Genomic DNA, 26,443 nt, shown 5'->3' on the forward strand with positions numbered 1-26,443 from the left:
GAACAGCGGGTCTTGGCCTTGGCGCGCGCTTTGCCTCCCTGCTTGCCGCGACCAGACATCCTAAGAGGTATACAAAGACGTCCACCGGTGGAAAGAAGGACAATACTTGTGAGCGAAATTGGCAAATCAGAAGCTATTATACCCACAAGTCGGATTGTAAATTACGCCATTTGATTGGATAAATAGCCACGATCTCTCAACCAATACAAACACGTACTAGAATGACGTGATTTGAATAGTACATTGTGCGCGCAAACAGTCCAATCATTGTCAAGCACTGCGTTAGCATAGAAGCACTGCAAATGAGAACTGCGTTTTAGGAAGGGTACGCATCATTCTTCTAGATTTCGAGTTGTCCATCATGCCTGAGCCCTCCAAGTCGGCGCTGGCCCCGAAGAAGGGGTGTACTCAGTGTAAGAGGCGTAATGACCAGTATCTGCCGGACAATGGTTGCAGGCTTGCGTTGTTTCCTCCATTCATTTTAGCCTTACTGCTCTGTGGCGGTTGCAGAGGAAAACTAGTTTTGACTGGTGGAAGACCGAATGCTGTCCTAACAGGTAGTTTACTGGATGAGTTTCCAAGCCCTCTTTGGCCACAAGTTTAGACAAAGTGCTGACAGTCAAGTGTACATGAGCTGTGTTGTGATAATGCCCCTTATTCAACGTTAGAGGAAAATGGAGAGGACTCAGTCCTGGCGCCCTTCTGCTGGTGATATAGCCTGGTGCAGAAAATAGCTAACTAGGGGCTGTAACCATGCGTTCTTATCGGCTTAAAGCAACATGACTCCTCCAAAGAGAGAATCCAGACATCTCCTATGTGAAAATGGAAGATGCCACCATCTCCATCATAACTGGGAATTTCTGGAGTGCATCTGTGTGGAGAATGCTGCAAGCATTAGCATAGCAGCTCAGGGGACCTCATTTCTGGCAGTCCAGGAAAGAAACCAAGTGTTTATAGTGCCTGGCCTTAAAATTAGGTATCTTTTCTCAGGGGTAGCTTCATAGTAATTTATTCCTGTTTGGCAAAAGGAGTCCTCTTTAAATGAAAAAAGAAATACGTAACGTACCTGTCACTAATTCCAGGTATCAGAACATTGCAGCCCTGTGTGGTAGCACATACGGAGATATTGGAATGCAAAATATTTCTTCCTGTGAGTGCAGCCCTTACTTAAGACTATAAACTGCCATGAATAGCCTCTGATGTGACATAAATAAGAGAAGACACACAAAATATTTTCAGAATTTTAACCTGGTCAATGAAATGGTATTAGCATTCTACATCCTGGTATAATTTCATTCAAGAATAACAAACTTCCCACTCCTACAAAAGAAATGCATAAACAACACACACAACATACCCAAATGCTATATAAACATTCCAAAACAAAACACACAACACATAGGATGAAAACAAGACATATCTAGGAAAATAAAGACTCACAACACCAGATAGCTTTATATGAATCGATGTAGGCAACGCTGATGTTCTGTGGCCCCAGATGTATGGCAATACCTAAGCCAATGTCTACCTTATTTTTAGGGGAGCTTATGAAGTTCCTGGAAATACTTGCAAACACTGTCTATGTGTTTGCCCTGTGCAGAATGGAAATTATGTAGCTTCTTATCACATTATAAAATTATTGTGCCCCAGTGAAATAAAAAGTAAAAGGATGTCCACGTAGTACCCCTTGAAGCTGTGTATCCCTGCAGCTACGGTCACTTGCAGGGGGTCACTGAGAACTGTAGAGGCACTGAGACAGCTAGGTGGCTGGCCCTAGAATAGATTATGTGCTAGATTTTCTCACAGGGGCCATTAAAAGTGGAATACGGAAAAGGAATGAGGGATGAGAAAGATGGAAGGATAAGAGAGGTTTGGCCCAGGCCTGCTGGCCTGGAAATGCAAGGGGCAGATCCTGAGCCAAGGAAATGGAACGGTCTCACAGAGCTGAAGATTTAAGAAACAGGTCTTCATTCTTAGGTCCCTTTGATACTTTTGATCTTCACGATTTTATAAACATAAACTGGTTTTGTTCTAAGTCACAACTGTAAGACTTCAAACCACCAACAGGAAACTAATATAAACACATAAGTATAAAATTATTGGTTGATGTACTTCACATGAATAATTTGAAAAAACTATAGCTAAACGCATTTACATTTAAAGTGTACATGCTATTAAAATTAAATGAAAGGGATTTTCTTTTAACTCATAGAAAATGTAATCTATGTATGGGTTATTTTGGTGAAAAACATTTTAAAAGTCATGCATATTTTTTTAAAATACACATTCTAAGTGAATTTTTTGAAGTGCGCACATACATGCATGTAAGTTTGTCCTAAACATTGCATGCTGGCATGATTTTGAAAACATTCGGATTTTTTAAAATAATTGTTTATTTTATTTTATGTATTACTATTCTATTTATAATTAGCTACAAGGCATATACAGTCACCAGGGACAGACAGAAAGAGAGAGACAGGAAGAGAGAAAGCAAGGCACGAGCTCTGAGATTCGAACAGTGGTTGGCTCTGTGGGAGCCCTGCACACTAACCGCCATATGCCCTGCAGACCCCAGGAAACATTCAGGTTTTAACAGCAGCAGTTCACATTTCATTTTTGCAAATGTCTGGGATGTGTGCTTTTTACAAAGAAGTCTAAATTAATGGAACAAACCTCTATGCTTTCTAGCATCATTATTTCTTCTAATTATAACACAAATTTCTGCAGAAACTTTGTACTCGTCATATTAAAAAGTAAGATTTTAGAGCCAGTAGGTGGCATAGTGGTTAATACACTAAACTCCCACACAATATACCGTGGTTCGAGTCCCAGAACTGCTGGCTTAAAAATCACAAAGGGTATATATGCATGAGTGCCCAAAATTCAGAAGGAGAATGCAGGAGAGGGGACTGCCGCATGGTCCTCCCTCCTGGAGGGAATGATTTCTCAGTCTCCCTCTCTCTCTCTCCAGTGAGCATATTCACCCTACAGAAAATCATACATATATGTATGATTGAAAGAAACATGTAGCTCATAATGTTCACAAATGATACTATAAATATGAAACCCTCAGACATCAGCATTTATTTGAAATTACTGAGTCTGTTTTCCCAGAAATGTCAGCAGAGCTAATTTCAGTAATATTCTGCCTCAATAAAAAAAAAGAACAAAGCGCGTAAAGACCAAAGCTTATTTTGGTGGCAGAATTCAAATACCAAGCATGATCTTCCGAGGGCCTTGCAGAGATGTCCGGCTGTAACTGAAAACACCCGTGAGCTTCCCACCATCACTTCTCAGGTATGCAGGAAGTTGGGGTGCATGGGCCTAGTAGCCAGTGCGGAAGCAGCAGCATATCTGATTCTGTCTCCCATGGAAGAAGAATTGGAGATACGGACACAGAACAGGGAAAGCGAGTGCAGTTAGTTAAGGAAAGGAAGGGACAGAGCGCCTATGCAGAGCACAGTCCCAAATGGGTGACTGAACAAGCCCTGAGGGGAGGGTTTCCATCTGGTCAGAGAGGCTTCCTTTGGGCTGCTTCCCAGGAGGCGCTCCGCTTGGGCATGCATTGCCCTCGTGGAGGGTTACACGTGAGGGGCCCGGTCACTTCCTAACTTTGGAGCGGGTACGAAGGTCTCTATCACAAAGCTCTAAGCCATAGAGACCATTACCTTCTTCCTGGATGTGATGGGACCAGAGAAGCCTTTGGTCTAGGTGACTTGTCACCGCAGGAGCCATTCCCCGTGCTGAGCAGCTGTTGTCACCGCCAAAACACGTAAAGGGGAGCTCATGAATGAGCCCATCCCACCATGGCAAGAACCTAAGCTGTGTAAGGCTTTTTACAACATAGTATTGGGTAGTAGTCGCAAAGATTCTGTATTATTTCAGGCTTGTTGATGGCTGCCACATTGGTTCCGATGGACGTCATTTTCTCTGGTGTGATTCTCCGTGCAGTCTGGGTTCTGTGTTTTGGGCTTATTTCATAGTTTAAATTGGGCCCAGCTGGCTTCTCCATGAGACTTCAGATTCCAGAGTTCAAAAGAAACTAGCAGGCCATAGCTTTTGACTCTAATTGTTCTTTTGTGGGTCCTGTGGGGAGGGCTGTGATGGTTTGGCCTGGAAGGGCAAGGGTTAGGGGAGAGGAGGATGTGAGTTTTCAGAGTGGGACTCAGCTGCTGGTTGCCAGCCCCGGCTTGTCAGCATGCCCTTGTCTGCTCTGATGCCCAGCACTTTAAGGAAGGCATTCACAGCGAGCCTTTGTCCCTCCGCACTGGCCGACACTGCTGTGTCCTGCAGGACTTCATATCTACCTTGAAATCGGCCAAAAAGCAAGTCTTGAGTGGGCTAGAGGAAGAAGCGGTGTGCCCCAGAGGCCTGTCGAAGGCCCTCAAACACCTGTACTGTTGGCTCCGGGGGTAAATGCTCTCCCTACTAGGAAGAACTGTCCATGAAAAAGCGTCCCCGAGGGAACAAGGGTCAGCACTGAGGGAAGTTCCCCAGCAGGGACTCAGGACTGAGGGAACAAGGGCCTGCACTGAGGGAAGTTCCCCAGCGGGGACTCAGGACAGAGGGAACAAGGGCCTGCACTGAGGGAAGTCCCCCAGCAGGGACTCAGGACTGAGGGAACAAGGGCCTGCACTGAGGGAAGTTCCCCAGCGGGGACTCAGGACAGAGGGAACAAGGGCCTGCACTGAGGGAAGTCCCCCAGCAGGGACTCAGGACTGAGGGAACAAGGGCCTGCACTGAGGGAAGTTCCCCAGCGGGGACTCAGGACAGAGGGAACAAGGGCCTGCACTGAGGGAAGTCCCCCAGCAGGGACTCAGGACTGAGGGAACAAGGGCCTGCACTGAGGGAAGTTCCCCAGCGGGGACTCAGGACAGAGGGAACAAGGGCCTGCACTGAGGGAAGTCCCCCAGCAGGGACTCAGGACTGAGGGAACAAGGGCCTGCACTGAGGGAAGTTCCCCAGCGGGGACTCAGGACAGAGGGAACAAGGGCCTGCACTGAGGGAAGTCCCCCAGCAGGGACTCAGGACTGAGGGAACAAGGGCCTGCACTGAGGGAAGTTCCCCAGCGGGGACTCAGGACAGAGGGAACAAGGGCCTGCACTGAGGGAAGTCCCCCAGCAGGGACTCAGGACTGAGGGAACAAGGGCCTGCACTGAGGGAAGTTCCCCAGCGGGGACTCAGGACAGAGGGAACAAGGGCCTGCACTGAGGGAAGTCCCCCAGCAGGGACTCAGGACTGAGGGAACAAGGGCCTGCACTGAGGGAAGTTCCCCAGCGGGGACTCAGGACAGAGGGAACAAGGGCCTGCACTGAGGGAAGTCCCCCAGCAGGGACTCAGGACTGAGGGAACAAGGGCCTGCACTGAGGGAAGTTCCCCAGCGGGGACTCAGGACAGAGGGAACAAGGGCCTGCACTGAGGGAAGTCCCCCAGCAGGGACTCAGGACTGAGGGAACAAGGGCCTGCACTGAGGGAAGTTCCCCAGCGGGGACTCAGGACAGAGGGAACAAGGGCCTGCACTGAGGGAAGTCCCCCAGCAGGGACTCAGGACTGAGGGAACAAGGGCCCCCACTGAGGGCAGGTTGGGCCAAGTCTCACACATTCCAGCCAGGAAAAAGCTGCCACAAGCACTAGACGACTACAAGACACCATTGCAGACTTGAGGTCGTCACCAGTACAGGGCCACCCCAGGGTCAGGGCCACCCCAGGGCCAGGGCCCCAGGAGCCTGGACAGCGGACTGGCAGGGCTCAGGTTCAGAACTCCTGAGTGTGACAAGGATGAGTCTAATAACCTACAAGCTGAATCCATTTCAAAAGCCAGGCTGAAAGCCCTTGTTGGGGACAGGGACAGGACTGAAGTGTCCCTTCCCTGCCTCCTCCATTCCGCCTCCCTGACGGGGCGTTTTCATTGTCTCTCAGGAACCCAGCTGACACTGGGTGGATGGGCAAAGGGAAGGCTGTGTGCAGAGGCCCAGCCTCCTCCCAGTGGGGGACAGGTGGTCTAGAGGAGGACTGAGGCAGATAACTCATCCTAAGTCCCCACCCCCAGGCTCTCCTGCTCACAGGATGCCATGGTCCGCCTGTGACTGTGATCACAGGGGTCGGGGCCTTCTCTGCCCAGAGGAGCATGCACATGCGCCGCAGTGTTGATGGCTCCCATTACTAACTCAGTCAGGAGCACCTGAGACGTCTCCCCGAGGCCCCATCTGGACAAACACAGCCGCCTACACACAGTCCCCAGGCAAAGGGACCAGCTAAGGATGGGTTCTAATGAAGAAAGGCGAAGGACGGGCTGTCAATGACAGTGTGACAAATGACCCTGGCTTCCCTCTTACACACTCCCTTGCTGATCCAGGAAGCGTACTGCTTGGGCGAGCTGTCTCTGGCAGCGCCCAGGAAGCAGAGAAGAGTGAGAGGCCCACTGCATCTGTGCTGCATTACAGCCCACCGAAGGGCGCAGCATTGGGGTGAGATGGAGCGGTGACACTGCAGCTTAGACGTGTCCCATCTCTATGTGAAAAACAAATGGCACAACTTGTTACTGCCAGTGGGAGGCGCACATCCACCTTGGAGATGGGCACCGCAGAGAAATGACGAACATCCAGACTCCGATACAGAATGAGTCGGAAAGCGTGCATATTGCCTCACTATGGCCAGGCACTTCACTGGTTCACTGGTAAAGGAGACCCATGAAAAAATGGAAAGCCCAGGGATGATTCGTTTGAAGGAATGACACACCAGGTCCTCACAAAAACTCAACCACTGGGACCTCCCCCCACACACAGTACTCAATACCAACTCGCCAAAGCACTGTGGAACACGGGGGCCTCAGAGAACGTGGCAGTGGAACCAAATAGGTGTAGTTAAAACACGTGGGAAAACGATGCCTGAGCAAAGGTTAGCAGGGAGCTACTCGAACCCAGAACGCTAGAAGTTATTTCAACTACCAGCAGCTCTCAATACTGACAGGTGTAAAGGAGATTTTTAGTGAGAAAACACTGGAAGCCTGAAACTTAAAGGTATCAACACGTATTACAAACCCCTAAGTACCAAGGTACATGGCTCTGAAAAGAGCCTTTGCCTTGGTGCCCTCGGACACGGCGTGCTTGGCCAGCTCCCCGGGCAGCAGCAGGCGCACGGCCGTCTGGATCTCCCGCGACGTGATGGTCGAGCGCTTGTTGTAGTGCGCCAGGCGCGACGCCTCGCCCGCGATGCGCTCGAAGATGTCGTTGACGAACGAGTTCATGATGCCCATGGCCTTGGACGAGATGCCCGTGTCGGGGTGCACCTGCTTCAGCACCTTGTACACGTACACCGAGTAGCTCTCCTTGCGGCTGCGCTTGCGCTTCTTGCCGTCCTTCTTCTGCGCCTTGGTCACCGCCTTCTTGGAGCCCTTCCTCGGGGCCGGAGCCGACTTCGCTGGCTCAGGCATGACTGCATGAAACTCATACACGGGGAGAAAAACAGCATAAAAAATGGCTTCTCGGCCAACTTCCTTCTTTTATAGGCCTTCTATGCAAATAACGGATTTAGGAATATCCACATCTGATTTGAAGACGTCTTAGTGACGGAGATATGCAAATATCGTTGCATCACAGCGTTCTTATTGGTTAGCGACTCAATAGATAATTTTAACCAATCCGAACTCGCGATTTACACTTCCACCCTTCGCTATAACTGGTCTCTGACCGCGCACGAGAAGACAGTCCTCTTTATCCCTCCTTGCGGCTTTTAGTTCGCTTTCTCTGCTTACTTAGTATGTCTGGACGCGGCAAGCAGGGCGGCAAGGCGCGCGCCAAGGCCAAGACCCGCGCTTCCAGGGCCGGGCTGCAGTTCCCGGTGGGCCGCGTGCACCGCCTGCTGCGCAAGGGCAACTACGCCGAGCGGGTCGGGGCCGGCGCGCCGGTCTACCTGGCGGCCGTGCTGGAGTACCTGACGGCCGAGATCCTGGAGCTGGCGGGGAAAGCGGCGCGCGACAACAAGAAGACGCGCATCATCCCGCGCCACCTGCAGCTGGCCATCCGCAACGACGAGGAGCTCAACAAGCTGCTGGGCAAGGTGACGATCGCGCAGGGCGGCGTCCTGCCCAACATCCAGGCCGTGCTGCTGCCCAAGAAGACCGAGAGCCACCACAAGGCCAAGGGGAAGTGAAAGCCTTAGAATTTATTCCAGCATTGACCCCCGATCGGAAACCAAAGGCTCTTTTCAGAGCCACCCACTTTATCATGAAGTGCTGGAATACTTATGAGGGCGCATGCCACTTTATGTGATTCAGCATTTCCCCAATTTGGGGTTAAGCGTTTTATTTAAGACTTAGTCTCAGTGCTGGGCATTGATAGGTCTGTTTGTAATTTGTTGACCCAAGTAACAATTTAAACTCAAAAAAAGAAACGTGAAAGATGCCTCCTGGTCTCTTACTAGAACAAAAGATGCAATATTCTAACAGTGACCAAATACTCAAGCAGTGAATGAAGTGATGACCACAAGATGACACAGAAAGCTAGTGCAATGGACAAGTCCCAAAAGCATGTCAAGACTCAACTTTAGGTTGAAGGCTACACTCCGGGTGTGGACGGCAAGTCATGGTATGTGAGCTGCCTTCTCCGACTGTGTGTCACAGAACCACAAAATACTACAGGAGATGAGGAACAAAGGAGGGGTGCCAGCCAATCTCAAGGTGGGATATTTAAGATGTAAGGCATGGCCCTGTTCTTACCACAGGGAATTGTTTAGATTCTCACTGGGAAATGTATTACCTTGGTTCTTACTGGGAAATGTAAGTAAATACTCTGATAACGGTAAATTAAATGGAGATCCTGTGGCCTAATTTGTGTGCACGAAACTTGAAATGAAGACTGGTTAAATGCTCCATCTTTGAAGAGAATCCAGTCCTTTCTCCTGTGAGCTGGCTGGGTTACCCTGCAGGGTGCTGGGGTGCTATCCTCCATCCCTTCTCCTCTGCTCCAGGGGGCTTGCACGGAGCAGACAGCACAGGTCCACCACTACCACGGGCCACGCAAGCCCTGGCCACGGAGGGCCCTCACTTGTTAGTAAAAGCTGTTGTAATGCATTCACTTCTTTCAACCTTCCCTGGTGAGAATTTTTCTTCTCGTTTTCCTTTTTCCACGAGTTTGTAAACATGGAAATGAGAAGTGCACAGGGGCTCTAACAGAATTCCATGTGGGTCACGCTTTCCCGGTGTGCAGTGGGGCACAGTCTTACAGGAGATGACTCCGGAGCTCCCCACATCAAACTTCAAACCAGGCTAGTGTGGTGGCAAGGAGGAGTAGGAAGGTGGGTGGGACAGTCTGGAGAGATTGATTATCAGAAGGACGGTTCCAGGTGGTGCCAGGACTTGCCGCCTCACCCTAACATGGAGAGTGCTGGAGGAGCGGTTTCAGTCTTCAATTTACAGCAAGCTCCTAATGGGTCTCAAATGCACCTGATGAGCCTCAGTCGCCTAAAAAGACGAGCATATCTTTCTTTTTCCAAGGACAAATTAGTCTTTCATGTCATTACCTTATGACAATTAGCAAAGTGTAAAAACCAAAATAAAAAATTAAATCTCTTCTGTGCAATAAATATGTTTCTGATCCATAACTCATCAGTAAGGGAGATCCCAGGCACTATAGCAAACTATCAAGAATATATGTAGTTTACAAGAGAAATATTAAAATTAGAACAAAAGACAAACCTAAACCCAAATAGCTAACGTCCGATGGCACATGGACATTGTCACCCTGTCCGCTGCCCAGAGACGGCTTTCCCTGTCGTGTGCAAACATCACTGAGGTCCTGGGGCACCTGCCAAGACGGGGCCTTTGCAGACCAAGGGAAACACGTCTCCTTAATGGACAAAGCACCTTGCGCTGGCCTTTGGACCACGCTTTATGTGACATGAAATAGATGTGATCCACCTCTCCACACTGACTGTGAGACTCCGGCATTTCCTGACAAGTCTCACAACTGTCCTGAGGGACCAGAGCCCTGCTCATGTCTTTAGGGAGCCCATGCCTGGGGAACGACCCACCTTCCTATCACGGGGTCCCATGAGGCCTGGAGGTGTCCTTGGGGGACAAGCCCTGGCTGCAAAAGTTCCGGCTCCTCTTGTCACTCTACTTTCCAGCAACAGCATGTGACAGCTCTCATTTTCCTGCTACTTCAAGTCATCCCAGAAATATGAAACGAATACATATCGAATAAATGAAGCAACAGGGGCAAATGCTTCATAAGCTCCACAGCATTCAAGAAATTGAAGTGTTTTCTAGAATATTAGCAAGAAAATGTTAGGGTATGATGGCTGAAGGAGATTAAAACAATTCATGTCCAAAAGGCCTTCAATCTTCAGATTTTAACTTTTAACTATTCACTGAACAGAAATTAGTTGTGTCCCTAACAGAAAAAAATCTATAGGCTAAGGGCCAGCAGGTGGCGCGGTGGTTAAGGTGCTGGACTCCCACATGGTTAACGGAGGCTCAAGTCCTGGACCCGGTAGCTTGCTTTCTCACTTTCTTTTACTCTCTCTCTCATGACTTAATAATAATAAAAATAAATTTAATAAAGTAAATAACTCTTTAAAAAAATTTTTTTTACTCTACAGGCTAACGTGATTTCACGCAGGTTGGTCCCTCTAATCAGCACCGAAGGGTAAGAGGGAGCAGGCACACCCTTCTGTGATCTCCTCCGGGCTTTCACCTTTGTATGATACTGGGCACTGTAGCTCCTCCCTTGGTCCAGACTTCCAAGTCTCACAATTTTCCTCACACTGAATTTGTGTTTGAAAAAAGAGGAGAGTGCATGAGCAAGATTAATTTCTTCTTCTTTTAGAGAGAGAGTTTTTCTCTAGGACACATGCAATGGCCAGGGTGAGCGAGAGAAAAAAGCGAGAAATCACCCCCCAGGGCATATGGCCACACCGCAGTCCCTGCTCCATTCCCCTCACGAGATCTTGGCCAGGCATGCACAAGCGCCCAGCGTGAGTTTTTGGGTTTCAGATTTTTGAGTTCCAGATTGCCGGGTCCAGCACTACAACCAAGGCCCACTAGGAGAAAGTCCACGACATAACCACTACGCCATCTACTGGTCGCGCAAGATGAGTTTCTATGAGGAGTCCCAGCTTTACCCCTTCTGCATCCTTCCTAAGTAATCATAGCTCCCTCACAGGAAGGCTTTCTAAGTGGGAATGCTTGCAAAGGAAAAGACGTTTTTTTAAATTCCAAAGCACAGACTTCCTTGTCTTGGATGTGGATATTCCAGCCCGAAGCACACCATGTCAGCATTGGAATTCCTTAGAACTGAAAACAGCCATTAAAAAAACAAGTGTGGGGTCAAACAGGTAGCATGGTGGCTAAGGACTGGAATCGCTCATGGCCTACCGGGTTGTTCAAGTCCCAGACCTGGTGGCTTGAAAATCACGCCAAGTGCACGTGTGTGCACCTCTGAAATCCTGAGAGGACAGTGGCGGGAAGGGACCCAGCATGGCCGCCCCCTGAACTAAGTCTCAGGTCATTGCCTCTCCAGTGAGCGCCTAATGGCAAAAACCTAAAAAGCAGCAGAACAAAAATAGTGGCAGGTGTAAGAAGGGCAACCTGACCGGCACCTTCTCCTCACGAGAGCAAGACAGGGCCAGCAGCGGTGTGCTGCTTAAGGTGGCTGGAACCCACATGGCAGATGGAGCTGTTCAAATCCAGAACCAGGCAGCTTCAAAAACACAGAGGCATGCGTGCATCTGTGTCCAGAATCTGGGAAAAAGACCGGAGAACAGATTGGGGTGAGGCCATCACTGCGGGGGTCTTCCTCACTTCATCTCTGTCGCACTCCAGCTAGCTCATATGCCACATACCCAACCTCCACAAAACAGAAAGACTAACAGGAGAAAAAGTGCCCTTGTGGACAATGTCAGAAGGAAAATAACATTTCTACAAAAGGATTTTGTGCTTGTCAGACAGAGATAAAGAGACAGTGAGAGGGAAAGTGAGAAATCACCTCTGGAGGTTGGGATGCTGCAGTCCCTTCTCCACTGTTCTCCTCTCAGGATCTGGAATGTGCACACACACACCCAGCGCGATTTCCAAGCTGCCAATTCTAGGACTAGAACCACAGTCAGCCATGTGGGAACCCAGTGCCTTACCCACTACACCACCTGCCGGCCCCAATTTCCTTTGTTTCTTGAGACTCTTCTGTCTTATTGATTCTGCAGTAAAGACCCCGCAATGATCCCTGGTGTGATACCGACTCCGAGTGGCGTGACCTATTACACCCACGTGGAACAGGGAAGGCGCCTGTTCATTTTCCTTGTACGATGAATGGAATGATGCAATGAATGAAAGCCAGGGGAACGAGAAAGTAAGGAAGAAAGAATGAAAGAAAAAAAAGCCAAAAAGAAGCAGGGAATCTGAGCCAGAAGCGCGTACGCGAGGTTATAATAACCAGAGTCCCAAGCTAAGCAAGAAATGAAATGGGCTTGGAAACTCACTCCCAGCAGTCAGAGACGTACTTTGGAAACACTCCAAAACAGTAGGGAGACCAAACGTTCAGGTCCAAGAAATGGGACATCCCCAGAGCTAGTCCAGGGAAAACGGTGGGAGTGACATCGTGTCCCTGTCGGTGGGAGTGACATTGTGTCACTGTCAGGAAGTGCAGCTGTCCAAGTGGACAGGGCAGACAGAGGAAAGGGCACTGCATTAGAAGGTGAGCGCCCGACGTGTGTCCTAGAAACCAGGGACAGGTGCTTTCATCATGGTCTAACAGCCCCGGCACCAACGATGGAATTATTCTTTTGATCTTTGGAGAAGGCCAAGAACATGAGTGTGGTACACATGACGCCGGGAATAGAAAATGGAGAACACGCTGCAATGGAATGGTACGAGACCTCTCCGTGATGTGCTGGAAGAGACCGCTCACAATTCCCATGGCCCTGGACGAGATGCCAAGGGCAAGGAACACCTGTTCAGCCCCTGCACAGAAGACCCATAACGCCCCTAGCACACAACCCCTCACCCCGGGCAAAGAGTTTCTTGTTTCCCATTTTCTTGGGAATGCTTGTTTGGAATCCTCTTAAATAGCTGTGGAATACTTTGCAAGTTCCAGGGTTATAACCAGTAAAAAAAAAAAAAAAAAAAAAAAGATAAACACACACTAATGCGACCACCAACACACCAGCTCCCCCAGAGCTAAAAAAACAAGGCAGTATTGAGAGCCACAAGAAGCAAACCGACATTTAGAATCTAAACTCTGATTGGACCAAAGCAGCCAATAAATTCACAGAATGTAACACATAATTTTGAAACCTCTCTTGTTATTGGCTAGACTTCAAGCCCGTTGCAGAGAATTCATAGGCCGGTTCACAATTCCACCCGATGCTATAATCTCATTCACTAACAATCCGAACTTTTCAACATTAAGTTTTTTTCCTTTTAATTTTATTAAGCAATAGGAACTGTCGTTTTTCGACATGAAGGAAAGGACTTGTTCTGCGGGTGAGTCCTGTCCCGGCGGCCGTGGTCGGGCGTGTCATCCGCAGTGCAGGACAGCCTGGTCTCTCGGGGAGGAGCCCCGGCGCCGCGCGCCACCCCTCTTGACACCGTGTCGCCATCTTTACAAGGAACGTTTTCAAGGTGTACTGTTTTCCTAGCGGGTTTTACCCTCATACCGAGACTGACGTTTTAAATTCAGCAAAGCAAGGCAAACACGCTAAATCGCCCGCTTGAGTCAAAGGCGACTGGGAGCCGAGGGCTCCAAGATTCCAGAATTTTGCTGCGCGCCCCAGGGATGAAGCGCAGTGTACATTTAACCAACGCATGCAAAAGACAGCGATTCAATGACTAAGCAATTTACCCTAAGTATAAAGAACTAGGGCTCCTACAGAGGTGCCTAGAACTTGTATTTCTAAATAGGTGGATACGCTGGGAATCCAAACCCATCTGCTAAGAAAATGGCGGTTATGAAGAGCGGAATTCTAAAGCACGTTGTCTGGAGAGCGTTCTGCTCCGTAAGCCACACAGGACGAAAACGCACGGGCGGCGAGGTCTGCCGTTACTGAGCCTGGGGCTCGTGTGCAGTGTGTAGCGTCTTCTCAAAAATTTACAAGATCAATTTTTAAAGGACTGGCTGTCCTCGTTGAAATTTTCCAATCAGAAACTTCCATTAAAAGCATAAACCTACCAAAACCCGCTCCGGGCACTTCCGGATGTCAGCGCCCACGACGCACAGGCGTTTTCCGTAGTCCAATCAGCGCGGTCCGATCCGGTATAAATAGAGAGCGAGGGGCCCGCTTCCTCACTCAACCCCTGCGTCAGCCATGGCCCGCACTAAGCAGACGGCGCGCAAGTCCACCGGCGGCAAGGCCCCGCGCAAGCAGCTGGCCACCAAGGCGGCCCGCAAGAGCGCCCCGGCCACGGGCGGCGTGAAGAAGCCGCACCGCTACCGGCCCGCAACCGTGGCGCTGCGCGAGATCCGCCGCTACCAGAAGTCCACCGAGCTGCTGATCCGCAAGCTGCCGTTCCAGCGCCTGGTGCGCGAGATCGCGCAGGACTTCAAGACCGACCTGCGCTTCCAGAGCTCGGCCGTCATGGCGCTGCAGGAGGCGTGCGAGGCCTACCTGGTGGGGCTGTTCGAGGACACCAACCTGTGCGCCATCCACGCCAAGCGCGTCACCATCATGCCCAAGGACATCCAGCTGGCGCGCCGTATCCGTGGGGAAAGGGCGTAAACTGCTGTACTTGAGACAAAGGGACAAAAAACAAAGGCTCTTTTCAGAGCCACCCACGTTGTCTGAGGAGAGTTGTGACACCTGGCCTCGATGCCCTTGGACCTTAATTGTTAAAACTTAAAACAAAATACTTAGGGGTTGTGGCCCTTTCTGAAAATTTCAGCAGACTATTTTATCTTGGATAGTTTCCTGAGATTTGCTACAGGGTGTGTTCAGTTGCTAGAGAAACGCTCCTCACTGGCCGCATTGCAACCCTCTGTTTTCTACCTTTGGCCATTCATACGGAGGTTGCCAAGTGCTTTTCAAGCCGCCAGGGTCGAGATCGGAGCCGTGGAGTCAGCCATGTGCGGTATAGCTTCCTTTGTCACCCGACCTTGCAGTTCTTCCGCCTCTCCACAGTGTACGCGCTGGACCTGCCCTTCTGTTCCCCTGGCTGCCGGGCGCAGCGGCCTTCCCCTTAGGGTTTTGCTACTTTCCCAGCCGCTGCGTCTTCCTTTTCTGACTCCTGGCGCTCTTCCAGTGGGCTCCCTGCCTGGACGCTGTCTGAACCTCTGGTCAGTAGGCACCGGTTTCAGGGGCTTCCCTAGGGACTTATGGGGTCCCCAGGGCCTGTCTGAACAATCAAGGATTCAACCCCATGCCCCTGCTGGGGAACCCCAAAGGACCAGGCTCCTGCTAAGGAGCCACTGGCTGGCTGGCTGACCTCCCCGAGTATTGGTACTGAACAGGTATGGAGAGTAAGCCAAGTGTCGGAGAGGTGAAAGCCCAGCTTCTCCCCGCCGGGCTCTGCTATTTTGAACACTCCACATCACTGCAGTCCCCATCAGCTATGCCAGGACCTGACCACCTGGAGAACTGTCAAAGGAAGACTGACATGTATGGTGGCACTGGGGTACAGAGGGACGAGGCTGCTGGGGGCTCAGGGTCGTTGTCCACAGCCCACTAGGAATGAGACAAGGTCCTCAGTAAGCAAGCGGTTCTGCAGTGAGAGAAGGAAGAAAAAGCTCTTCACAGCCTGAAAGGGCAGCTCTTGAACTAGCAGCCCCTGAAGGAGCAGGAGCCCGAGGTTTTGCCAGGCCTTGGGGGAAGGAGTGGGCTCTGTGAGGTTAATGGTTACTGTTCACCTGAGCTGGTGGTGTGGGTGCCCTTGGTATGTGTAATTATGGTGGCTATTGGTTCCATTAGGCCTGCTTAAGGTAGGGGACATGTCCCTAGCCCCATGGGTGATCTATGTGTAGTGGGTAATTTCTTGGTTTTCAAGCTTATTGACCTGCGGTTTCCATCAGGCCTGGTCATTTAAAATTCCAGCCCAGGAACTTGCGCTGGGTCCCTGGTTTCTACCACTTTGCCTTAATAAAGCCTAATGCTCATTTGGGCCAGGACAAAAGCAGAGAGCGTGCTTTTCGTTGAGTCCAAGTGTGTTAACTGGTTTTCTCGTCTGTTCTGCCTCCGGCCCGTCACTGCTCCCTGTCTAACCTGTTGTCCCTAACCACTTGACCCGTCTGCCTCACTCCATCTGCGTGCTTCTGTGGTGTTCAGAGAATGGGCGGGCTCTAAGGCCTACAGTGTTGAGCCGATCGGGAAGTCCCACTGCCCTGCCATCCTTCCGAGCATTGCACAGACCTGTAACTGCACGAACATGGGAACTGCACACCCTGCTCGGCCCCTGGCCACCGTGCAAGGAGACCCCTGTGTGGTGTAGCCTCACACACAACTTGTGTCAGGCATGCCCCTAGAGAGCCCCGGATGACGCCAGACGTGCTTCTCCGTTGGCCTTTTTCTCCCAGACCACACACTGACCCCGGCCGCATGTTCTGTGTAGCAGCAATGCATGGGGAGCATGTTCCTCTCAGCTTCACGTGTTCCCCTGTAGGACTCCTCTAATTAGTAAAAACAAGTGTATAATCTCTGAAAGGGCAGGAGCTTTGTTTTATGAAAACAATCACTAAGCATCAGCACGACTCCGAAACGCCACGGCATCATTGGTCCACACTCCCGCTTCCCACGTGCCACAGTAAGGACTGCAGTGGGACATCAGGGCCCTCTTACCACACGGGTGTAAGTACCTGCTCTGTTCTGCAGGCGCCCCAACCCTCGGTATGAAATACTTCAGAGGGTTAGGGAGACCTAGAGTAGGCCCGAAGTAGGCCCCAGAGAGAAGGCACCTAAAAGAAGCTGGGAATGAATTACCCCAGGCTTAACCACACGGAAAAGCAGACGAAGTCACTGGAGCTGGTCGGTGCCTGCCAGTAATCGACTCCATCGAAAACGAATCACATGAACACACACGCCTGGATTAGTGCGTGACGAGACCAAATTAGTCGACCAGAGAAAAGAACGCATTGGAATGTGGCTATTTTTTTTCCTTTTTTTTTTTGGAGAGATTTTCACTGTAGGGCACATGCGCTCGCCAGACAGACAGAGAGAGACACAGAGACAGAAAGCGAGAAATCACCCCCCAGGGGGGATGGTCATGCCGCAATCCCTTCTCCTCCATTCTCCTCTCAGGATCCTGGGCACGCATGCACACGCGCCCGGCGTGAGTTTTAAGCCACCGGGTCCGGGACACGAACCGCGGTCGACTACGTGGGAGTCCAGCGACATAGCCATTACGCTAACTGCTGGTTCCCAGAATGTGGCTTTTGATTATAATAGTACTCCACAGGGACCAGAAGGTGGCAAAGTGTCTACAGTACTGGACTCCCGCGTGGCCCACAGCGGTTCGGTCTGCCCAGGATCCCAGGACGAAAATGGAAAAGGAGGGATTCTGGCGTGGCCATCTCCCCCCACACCCCTGTCGTGGTTGATTTCTCGCTTTTCCTCACTTGTCTCTGTCGCTCTGGGCCTCCCTCTCTCCCGAGAGTGCGCTTGCCCTAACACAAAAACCACTCCGTAATAATAATAATAATAGTAATAGTATCCAACTATTAAATGCCATAAAAGCACAATATCGGAGTTTAATAGGGAAATTTGCTCACAGAGATGAACCCTGACATGGAATTGAAAGCACTCACTGTACACACTCTCACAGGAACTGCAGGTGAGCAAAACGAAAAAAAAAAAAAAAAACAGAACAGGGTGCTTCTCGTAGCTTTTAGTGCCTGTTAGCGTGAGCACAAAGTATTAGGAAAACGGGATCCAGAGTGCACCTGAGCCTTGCAAACGAAGCACCGCTGGCCTTTTTAATAAGGTGTGTTCTGTTTTCCTTTTGCAGAATTGTTTTGTCTCGTCTTGTTTTTACAAAACGTAATGACTCTAGGCTGGAGAAAGTAGTTAGGAAGCTGGTGGGAAAGCGCTTGAATCATTCCAGCCCTGCGGTGTGAGGATAGAATTGGAAGAATGTCAGTGTCTCTGAACAGTAAAATCAGCCTGATTCAGTGATGAGTGACAGGGACAGGAGGACCGCCGCTCACTGGATCCAACTCACTGCGCCTCCTCCACTCACTGGATCCATGAAGTCCCTCGCCTCCTCCGCTCAGTGGATCCACGAACTCACTGCGCCTCCTGTACTTCAAAGGAGCCAGGCAAGCGCTTAGCACAGGGAGATGCAAGACTTGTTCTGAAATGACTGTCTCGTAAGAGAATGTGGACATGTCATCCACACCTTCCATGCTGAGACCACAGCCGTCCTCATCCCAGGAGGCTCGCTGTGATAGACTTCGCTGCTGCACAAATCTCAGAGACAGTGGAAGGAAGAAACATCTTCTCATCCCCTTGAAAAGTGAAGGTGAACAAAATGAACAAATAAAGGTGAAGGTAAAGGAATATGCGTACAATCCTACCCAAATCAGGTTTCTAACAAGTCTCTGGTTAGAGGCCAGCAGGTGGTATATTGGTTAAGATGCTGGATTCCAATATGGCCCACTAGGGTTCAAGTCCCAGACCCAGGCGATTGAAGACACCTGGTATGTGTGCATGTATGCCCAGGATCCCGAGAGGGAGTGGAGGAGACGGAATTGCAGAGTATCCATCCTCCCCAGGGTGTAATTTCTCACTCTCGGTCTCGTCTCTCCCACAGGTACATGCGCCCTATAGCCAAAATCTCTCTCTTAAGAAAATAACTAAATAAAAAATCTCTGATTGACTCCTTCATGCCCAATGGCTTCTGCTGCATGGGAAGGTCTTCAGAGTGCAGTAGCTCTCTGTGTGTTCGAGACCCAGGTCCAGCCTTTACTAACAATAATCACTTCTGGTCATTTCATCTTCCTAAGTCAAGATTTTTAACTTAAAAGCAATCACTGACTATTATGTAAATGCTTTGTAGAGAAGCGTTATAGAAATTGTCCGGAAGCTTACAGGGAAGACACCTGGGCTCCCCTGTGCCCGCTGAATCCCACAGGCCCACATGATCCCTGCTCCTCATCACTCCTTCAAAACCAGCTGTCCCCTGCTGGGCAGTAAAGGCCTCTCAGGCCTCTCCCTCATCTTTCTCCTGCTCAGTGACTCAATCTCTACTTTCAAGAAGGTCTTGAGTAGTTCATATTCTCCCATCTATTCTGATCTGAGCCAAGCAACTCTTCATAAGGAAAGGAAGGAGGCTGCTTTGCTTTCTCTAGAAGGAAATCAGACGCAGCTGTGGCTTTAAGAAACTGTAGTCCTAGGACCAGCAGATGTGGTGATGGTTGTCTCGGACTGACACCGATTCAAGAACCCATGGCTTGAAACTCACGCAAGGCACATGTGCGTGCATGCCCCAAATCCCAAGAAAATAGTGAAGGGACTGCAGCTGGGCCATCACCCCTTGGGGGTGATTTCTGGTTTTCCGTTGCTCTGTCTCTCCAGCGAGCTCACGCCCTATAGCAATACATACACACACACACACACACACACACACACACATATACATATATATATATATATATATACGTGCATATAGGCATACATACGTAATGAAAAAAATAAAAGCATTCCTGTTTAGAAATGCCAAAGACACACTAAACAGCCGACATACACCACTGCTCCCCACTTTTCTGGAAAGTTCCACCAGTGCGAAGCACAAATAATTAACCAGTAAGAGGGTGCACACACCAGACAAGTGAGGCAGCTCGGTCAGGAAGGCTGGGAGCCCGGCTCCTGCTGGGACCTGCTGAGGCAAGGGCTTCTTTCTGGGGGCGAGTTCCAGCTGCCAAGACCCACCCTTGCTCAGTAATGCTCCTTATACTGCACAAAGCACCAGGCCAAAGGCGAGATGGTGAGTCGTGTCCGTGACTCTAGGCCCTTGTTAGCAGAAGGCAATGAGAAGGCCCAGTGCAGGAGCAAATGCCAGGCTGGAGGGCCAACGATGAGTGAGTCCCAGACACCTGCAGCAGTGCAGATGCCGCAAAAGTAAGACTGCCACTGGCAGAAAAGCCACAGCTTCCAGAAAACTCTTGGTGGTGAGCTGCCTACGTCAACAAAGGAGGGAAATGCCCAACTGCCACTTGAGACCCACCCGGTCCACTAAAAGCCTGCAGCACGCAGGTTGCCAGGCTTTGCTAGTAAAATAAAGTGGCATTCAAAATCCACACAGAAAAACAAAGCATGTCTCCCGGAAGTGGAAATGGTACCTGCCCCCTTCCAGTCTTCCCGGCGCCCTCACCAACCGGGCTGGTACAGCCAGCCCTGGCTCCGGGGACATCAGCCATGAGGCAGCTGGCAGAAAGTCGTCAACTGTCACTGCACCTGAAAGCTCAGGGACTCTTAGCCTCCAGGCACTAGCAGCAAATAAGCATTTACAAGATAGGGGGATTCTACAAGGAGGTTCTAGAGATCTTGGGGAGAGAAGGGTTTCCAGACACAAATCCTAGTGGCGTTTAACATCAAGTCACCACTAATAACGTCTCTCTGGACAGTTAAATTCAGAGGTTCCCTCGGATTAAAATCCTCCCTACCCCTGCTGGGCAGGACCGGCAAACTGCCGGAAGGACAACTACGCCGAGCGGGTCGGGGCCGGCGCGCCGGTCTACCTGGCGGCCGTGCTGGAGTACCTGACGGCCGAGATCCTGGAGCTGGCGGGCAACGCGGCGCGCGACAACAAGAAGACGCGCATCATCCCGCGCAAGAAGCCGCGCTTCCCCCCCCCCCCCCTGCAGCTGGCCATCCGCAACGACGAGGAGCTCAACAAGCTGCTGGGCAAGGTGACGATCGCGCAGGGCGGCGCCCTGCCCAACATCCAGGCCTTAATGGTGCACCACGACCCCACCCCTGCACCCCGCTGGGAGGCCCCCCTCGGCGCCGCGCGTCTCGGCAGCCACCATCTTAGGGAGTCCGCCAGCGCCGGCGAGCGTGCGCGAACCGCAAAAGCAGCGCGCCAATCGCACAGCGGGGCGGGAATTTTAAAAAACACACCGAGAAGCCGGTTCCTGGATCGCAAAGGCAGCTCAGCTCTTTTAACCGAGATCTCTGGGTGGCTCTGAAAAGAGCCTTTGAGGTTTGAAAGCAGGACGGGCGGCTGCTCCTTCACTTCTTCTTAGGGGCCGCCTTCTTCGCCTTGGTCACCTTGGGCTTGGCAGCCTTGGGCTTGGGGGCCTTGGGCTTGGGGGCTTTGGCCTTGGCGGGGCTCTTGGCGGCCTTCTTGGGCTTGGCAGCCTTCGCCTTCTTTGGACTCTTGGCCACCTTCTTTGCCCCAGCTGCTGCTGCCGGCTTCTTGGCCTTCTTCGGGGTCTTCTTGGCGCTCTTCTTGGGGGTGGCCGCGCCCGTCGCCTTCTTGGGCTTCTTGGCGGCCCCGGCGGGCTTCTTGGCCTTGGCCGCGCCCGCCTTCTTGGCCTTGGGCTTGGCCTCCCCGGAGGCCGCCTTCTTGTTGAGCTTGAAGGAGCCCGAGGCGCCGGTGCCCTTGGTCTGCACCAGGGTGCCCTTGCTCACCAGGCTCTTGAGGCCCAGCTTGATGCGGCTGTTGTTCTTCTCCACGTCGTAGCCCGCGGCCGCCAGCGCCTTCTTGAGCGCGGCCAGCGACATGCCAGCTCGCTCCTGCGACGCGGACAGAGCTTCCGTGATCAGCTTCGACAACGACAGGGCCGGCGTCCTCCCACCGGCCCCGCCTGTCTTCGCTTGCTTCTGCAGTGGACTCTTCTCCGCAGGGGCGGGGGCGGCGGGAGCCACGGGAGCAGTCTCCGACATGTTTTCTGCTTTGCCAGAAATGCCAAAAGTTAGCTCAGCCTGTCAGAACGGCGTGTCCCCAGCGCCAGCGGCTCGGGTTTATATAGAGAGACGCTGAGTGGTGATTGGTCCCCTGCTCCAAGCGCCGCGCTGCTGGGGAAGGGCTCCGCTCTGCCGTGGGGCTGTGTTTGTTGCTTCTTAAAAAAGAACAAAAATAAAAGAAATCTGGGCACGAAATAATTAGGGATTTGGGGGAAACGGATCCGAGAGGACTCAGGCTTCATTCCTGCCTCATTTTCTATCCCTAGTCTCTAAAACGGCACCCCGAAGCTTTCCTGATTCCCCCAACTCTCTTTCAAACTCCAGTCAAATTCAGACAACTTTCGGGTTTTCCTTAAAAATACTATCTCTCTCTGCTCTGTTCGCAAATCTTTTCTCCAGGGCATTGTTCTGTACATTCTTACCTTCTGCCCTTTATACAAAGAACGACTGTCTTGCTTAACCATATAGGGAAATTCGGGTTTTTCGCGGGAGCAGTAGCACAGACAGGCCAGTGAGCTGTTTGCACCGATCTCTCGAGCTCTCGGCGCTGGCACTGGGGTAAGAACTTCTCTGTGCAAGAGGGACGATTATTTTTTAAAAAGACAGACTTTTTAGAAGAATTTTAATTACCTGTGTGTAACCAGGGCTCAATCCCTGTATTTTAGTGACCAAAACACTTTCTGGAAGCGGCAGGTAAGGCTGCTCCATTTGCATTGCAATAATCAGGTCTAAGCAAAGTCACCAACCTGTCCTTAAAAATAAAGATCATGGGTTTGCAGAACCCCAGTGGGGAGAGAGTTCAAGCACCGCAGCTGACAACAGAAACAAGGCTCCTGCCCTCGAGACGGCAGCTCCGGCGGCCATACCAGCCCCGAGCTGCAAACTCAGAGCACAGGCGTTCATGTCCCACCTCTAACACTATGCCCTGTCTATCACTTTTCCTCCAGTATCCAGGGTAGAATTTCCTACATGTTCCGTGCATTACACAATAACATTTAAAAAAACAAATTTCCACATTGCAAGTATGGGCCCAGAGAAAGAAACAAACCATTGAAATTACTTACTGAATGTCCCTAGACTTCCCTCGACCGAATGATGAGTTGGACAAGTCATAGCCAACATATAATGGCTGAGGACGTCCACGTCAGGGGGTGAAGGGACATTTCGTAGCCACCGCAAGTGCCTTAACTACTCTCTCTTTTAGCTAAGCAACAGAGCCCATAGAAATTGGGTCAATGGATAATTAGGCACAAAATTAATATTCTCCACCATATCACCAGACACCGGAATGCGACCCACGTATATTAGTCTGTGAACACAAGTACTGTTATTGCATTTCTTCTAATAAATGCTCACATGTTCACAACTAGTAATTATGTGCTACACTCAAGGTTGACTTGAGGACTGCTTCCTATGAAGCAGAGACGGAATAATTCACTTTAAAAACGTCATCTTCCCACCTGAAACTAATCCCATACAAATCACTTGCCATTTTCACAAAACTAGTTATTGCCTGGCACAGACTGGAAGCAAGTCTCTGGAGCTGAAGACCCTGTCATATACCATAATAATGCAATTACTACGGGGGCTGCAAGGTGGCCTGGTGGTTGGGGCACTGGACTCCCACATAGACAGCGCCAGGTCAAGTCCCACACCCGGTGGCTTGATGTCTCTCTTTTCTTTCACTGTCTCTCTCTCTCTGGTGAGTGCACATGCTGTATATATAGCAAATTTAAAATAATAATATTATTAAATAAATAAATATGCTAAAAAGCACACACACATAATACACACAGTGTGTATCAAGGAGGTCGGCTTCCAGACTGGATGGATGGAAGTGGACACTCCCCTCTGCAGCACCCTGGGGACCTGGAGGAAGGGGCTCTGTGTCACCATCAGTAGCTTCATTGTCCAGAGGGGTAGTTATGAGCACTACACAGGCCCTTTTCCTGGGGCCGGTAGGTGTATGTGTAAGTAGATCTGAGCACAAATCTTAGATCACCTCTGTGCTTAGATCTACATAATTTAAACTCTGTGCTCAGATCTTCACCTTTGCTGTTCTCATAGTCCGACACATCTGGACTATCTGCTGAAGCCATTGACAGTTACATGCATTCAGTCGCAGAGGGCAGCACGTCATGCCCGGAAGCTCTGGGTGCATCCCACCGCTACGTAGGTGGCAGTAAACGAGAAGACACAAGGGCTTAGAGCCATGCCCTTAACTGCTCATAGGTCATCTCTGCCTTTCCCGGTGGCCAAGAACTGAGACAAGTTCCGCAAGAAAGCGCTTTCTCAAAAGCTTCTAGAGGGCGGGGGCTGTGCTGCATGGAGTCACATGGCTCTTCCTTGGGCCCTGGGAGGCTAACTTTCCACCCACATCACAGCTCCATACAGCTCCCAACGAGCCCAGAAGTTTGGAGTCTGCACGTGCCAGGGGGTAGCACCCTTGTGTGCTTGCAGACCGCCTTGGTGCACCAGGGGTACCTGGGCACCGACGTCACGGGTAGTGGGCACCATGCCTGTAACACGCAACAGCGCCGTTGTTAACCAGTCTTTTATTTGAGTAAGTGGACCACCCACTTGGAGATCTTGTGGAAAATGCAGATCAAGTTAGCAGAGTTCAGATTGGCTGAAGTTACATCTCCTAGGCTTCGAGGGAATGGCTGTGCAGCTGCAATATTGCCACTCTGTCCCCCGAGCTGAGGCAGCAAGCAGGAATCCACTGGGCTGACATCTGATCCCTCATCTGTACTTACTACTCCTTTCTCTAGCTAGACCCTCCTGAGTTTTTTAAATGAACCTGTGGTTGTCTTTGTAAACCTGGGGCATGCACTAGATTCGTGGCACGTGATAAACCCTCTATATGCACAGGATTAGTGGTATGCATAGGATTTGTGGCACGTGGTAGACCCTGCATATACACAGGATTTGTGGTATGTGTTAGCACAGGATTCGTGGCACGTGGTAGACCCTACATATACACAGGATTCGTGGTATGTGTTAGCACAGGATTCGTAGCACGTGGCAGACCCTACATATGCACAGGACTCATGGTATGTGCTGGCAAAAGATTCGTGGCACATGATAGACCCTATTGAATGAATGAATGATGCTTGTTTGGTGCCTTTACAGGTCCCCAGTAGACACTGACCACACAGTAAATAACCCTCTGCTGGGAACCAGCAGTTAGCATAATGGCTATGTCGCTGGACTCCAACGTAGTCGACCACATTCCACGTCCTGGACCCGGTGGCTTAAAACTCAAGCCGGGCGCATGTGCGTGCGTGCCCAAGATCCCGAGAGAATGGAGAAGGGATTGCGGCGTGACCATCCCCCCTGGGGGGTGATTTCTCACTTTCTGTGTCTATGTCTCTCTCTGTCTGGCGAGCGCACACGCCCCATAGTGAAAAACCTCTCCAAAAAAAAATAACTCTCTGCTGACAAAGTTGGAACAGTGGGGTTTTCTCTCTCCGCTGGACTTCACTTACCTCCGTAGCACACAGAAGGCCTGACTGCACTACTCTTTACTCAGGCGGAGGTTCAGTAGCCTCTGTACTCCTCTGCACTCTTACCAGACTTCTCTGGCCACGGAGATCACTTCCTAGAAGAGAGCTGGGCCTATACCCTGGGATTCCGCCTGCTCAGAGGACAGAGTTTCATGAACAGGAAGCAGTGGGGATGCCACACACGCTGGCCCCTTCCTGGAGCTGCCCTGCCGGGGATGCTGAGAGCCACCGAAGTGCACCTGTCAGTCAACGCCATGTCCTCACCTGCCAGGCTGAACAGAGTATGGGAGAATGCAAGAACTCGGAAACTGTCCTTTTACAACAATGTTCCCACTTAGAAACCAAGTTTATTCTGCCATCTCTGCTTCGGTAGACAGGGGTGGCATTACCAACTCCTTATTGCAGGAACGCGCCTGGTTAGGGGACTTGAGTTCCTACCAGTTGTGGGAGCGCACCTCAAGGCCCAGGACTGGGAGAGCTAAGGGCTCAGAACGCAGACGCGGGAGCAGGGAAAGCCCGCCAACCGCACTTCCTGCTCACCGCCCGCCTGTCTAAGCAGGCATCAGCCAGGGAGGCCAAGGAAGGCGGGGAAGAGGCGGGGACAAAGGGCCTCTTCCCGCCTCCGCTCTTTCAGTTTTCTAAAAGGTCCGCGTAATTGCTATGTAAGAGAGCGCAGTGGCCTTTCATGACACAGAAACTTGCTATCCGAGAAACCAAGCATGTCTGGTCGCGGCAAGGGCGGGAAGGGCCTGGGCAAGGGCGGCGCCAAGCGCCACCGCAAGGTGCTGCGCGACAACATCCAGGGCATCACCAAGCCGGCCATCCGCCGCCTGGCCCGGCGCGGCGGCGTCAAGCGCATCTCCGGCCTCATCTACGAGGAGACCCGCGGGGTGCTCAAGGTGTTCCTGGAGAACGTGATCCGGGACGCCGTCACCTACACCGAGCACGCCAAGCGCAAGACGGTCACGGCCATGGACGTGGTGTACGCGCTCAAGCGCCAGGGCCGCACCCTCTACGGCTTCGGCGGCTGAGCGACCCCGTCCTCGCGTCCCGTCGTTACCCGACCAAAGGCCCTTTTCAGGGCCGCCCCCAAAGACGTTTAAAGGGGTGGG

At 51.1% G+C, this 26,443-nt stretch overlaps 7 protein-coding genes across 7 annotated transcripts in view; 4 read left to right on the forward strand and 3 right to left on the reverse strand.

Moving 5' to 3' along the window:
- Nucleotides 1–74, reverse strand: part of LOC102501082 (histone H2A type 1-D-like) — a 501-nt gene extending 427 nt beyond the window's left edge. The window contains exon 1 of the mRNA XM_027766036.1: nucleotides 1–74. This exon is cut by the window's left edge and continues 427 nt beyond it. Coding sequence (XP_027621837.1) covers nucleotides 1–59 — 59 coding nt within the window. The 5' untranslated portion in view covers nucleotides 60–74.
- Nucleotides 75–2,865: 2,791 nt separating this feature from the next.
- Nucleotides 2,866–7,519, reverse strand: LOC102480370 (histone H2B type 1). The gene has a single exon (XM_027766034.1). It carries the CDS (start codon nucleotides 7,430–7,432, stop codon nucleotides 7,043–7,045), a length of 390 nt encoding a protein of 129 aa, XP_027621835.1. The 5' UTR covers nucleotides 7,433–7,519; the 3' UTR covers nucleotides 2,866–7,042.
- Nucleotides 7,520–7,723: 204 nt separating this feature from the next.
- LOC102481923 (histone H2A type 1) lies at nucleotides 7,724–8,803 on the forward strand. Its single transcript, XM_006162661.3, has one exon. The coding sequence runs from the start codon at nucleotides 7,759–7,761 to the stop codon at nucleotides 8,149–8,151; it is 393 nt and encodes a 130-aa protein (XP_006162723.1). The 5' UTR covers nucleotides 7,724–7,758; the 3' UTR covers nucleotides 8,152–8,803.
- Nucleotides 8,804–12,122: 3,319 nt separating this feature from the next.
- Nucleotides 12,123–16,084, forward strand: LOC102481511 (histone H3.1). The gene has a single exon (XM_006162660.2). It carries the CDS (start codon nucleotides 14,299–14,301, stop codon nucleotides 14,707–14,709), a length of 411 nt encoding a protein of 136 aa, XP_006162722.1. The 5' UTR covers nucleotides 12,123–14,298; the 3' UTR covers nucleotides 14,710–16,084.
- Nucleotides 16,085–17,641: 1,557 nt separating this feature from the next.
- Nucleotides 17,642–21,870, reverse strand: LOC102480795 (histone H1.3). The gene is made up of 2 exons (XM_006162659.3): nucleotides 21,037–21,870; nucleotides 17,642–18,422 (listed from the first exon to the last, which is right to left on the reverse strand). Exon 1 carries the CDS (start codon nucleotides 21,802–21,804, stop codon nucleotides 21,148–21,150), a length of 657 nt encoding a protein of 218 aa, XP_006162721.1. The 5' UTR covers nucleotides 21,805–21,870; the 3' UTR covers nucleotides 17,642–18,422; nucleotides 21,037–21,147.
- LOC114004808 (histone H2A.2-like) lies at nucleotides 20,574–21,140 on the forward strand (the record flags this gene model as incomplete). The annotated part of the gene is made up of 1 exon (XM_027766044.1): nucleotides 20,574–21,140. A coding segment is annotated over one exon (531 nt), but the record flags the coding sequence as incomplete, so codon positions are not given.
- A 4,151-nt stretch (nucleotides 21,871–26,021) lies between the features above and the next one.
- LOC102482336 (histone H4) lies at nucleotides 26,022–26,398 on the forward strand. Its single transcript, XM_027766038.1, has one exon. It carries the CDS (start codon nucleotides 26,051–26,053, stop codon nucleotides 26,360–26,362), a length of 312 nt encoding a protein of 103 aa, XP_027621839.1. The 5' UTR covers nucleotides 26,022–26,050; the 3' UTR covers nucleotides 26,363–26,398.
- The last annotated feature ends 45 nt before the right edge of the window (nucleotides 26,399–26,443 follow it).

The sequence above is a fragment of the Tupaia chinensis genome, unplaced genomic scaffold, assembly GCF_000334495.1.
Source record: "Tupaia chinensis unplaced genomic scaffold, TupChi_1.0 Scaffold140356_1, whole genome shotgun sequence".
NCBI lineage: Eukaryota > Metazoa > Chordata > Mammalia > Scandentia > Tupaiidae > Tupaia > Tupaia belangeri.

Bases quoted from the DNA above. Each gene is read 5' to 3' on its own strand.
- LOC102480370 (XM_027766034.1), bottom strand. From the start codon at position 7,432: ATGCCTGAGCCAGCGAAGTCGGCTCCGGCCCCGAGGAAGGGCTCCAAG.
- LOC102481923 (XM_006162661.3), top strand. From the start codon at position 7,759: ATGTCTGGACGCGGCAAGCAGGGCGGCAAGGCGCGCGCCAAGGCCAAG.
- LOC102481511 (XM_006162660.2), top strand. From the start codon at position 14,299: ATGGCCCGCACTAAGCAGACGGCGCGCAAGTCCACCGGCGGCAAGGCC.
- LOC102480795 (XM_006162659.3), bottom strand. From the start codon at position 21,804: ATGTCGGAGACTGCTCCCGTGGCTCCCGCCGCCCCCGCCCCTGCGGAG.
- LOC102482336 (XM_027766038.1), top strand. From the start codon at position 26,051: ATGTCTGGTCGCGGCAAGGGCGGGAAGGGCCTGGGCAAGGGCGGCGCC.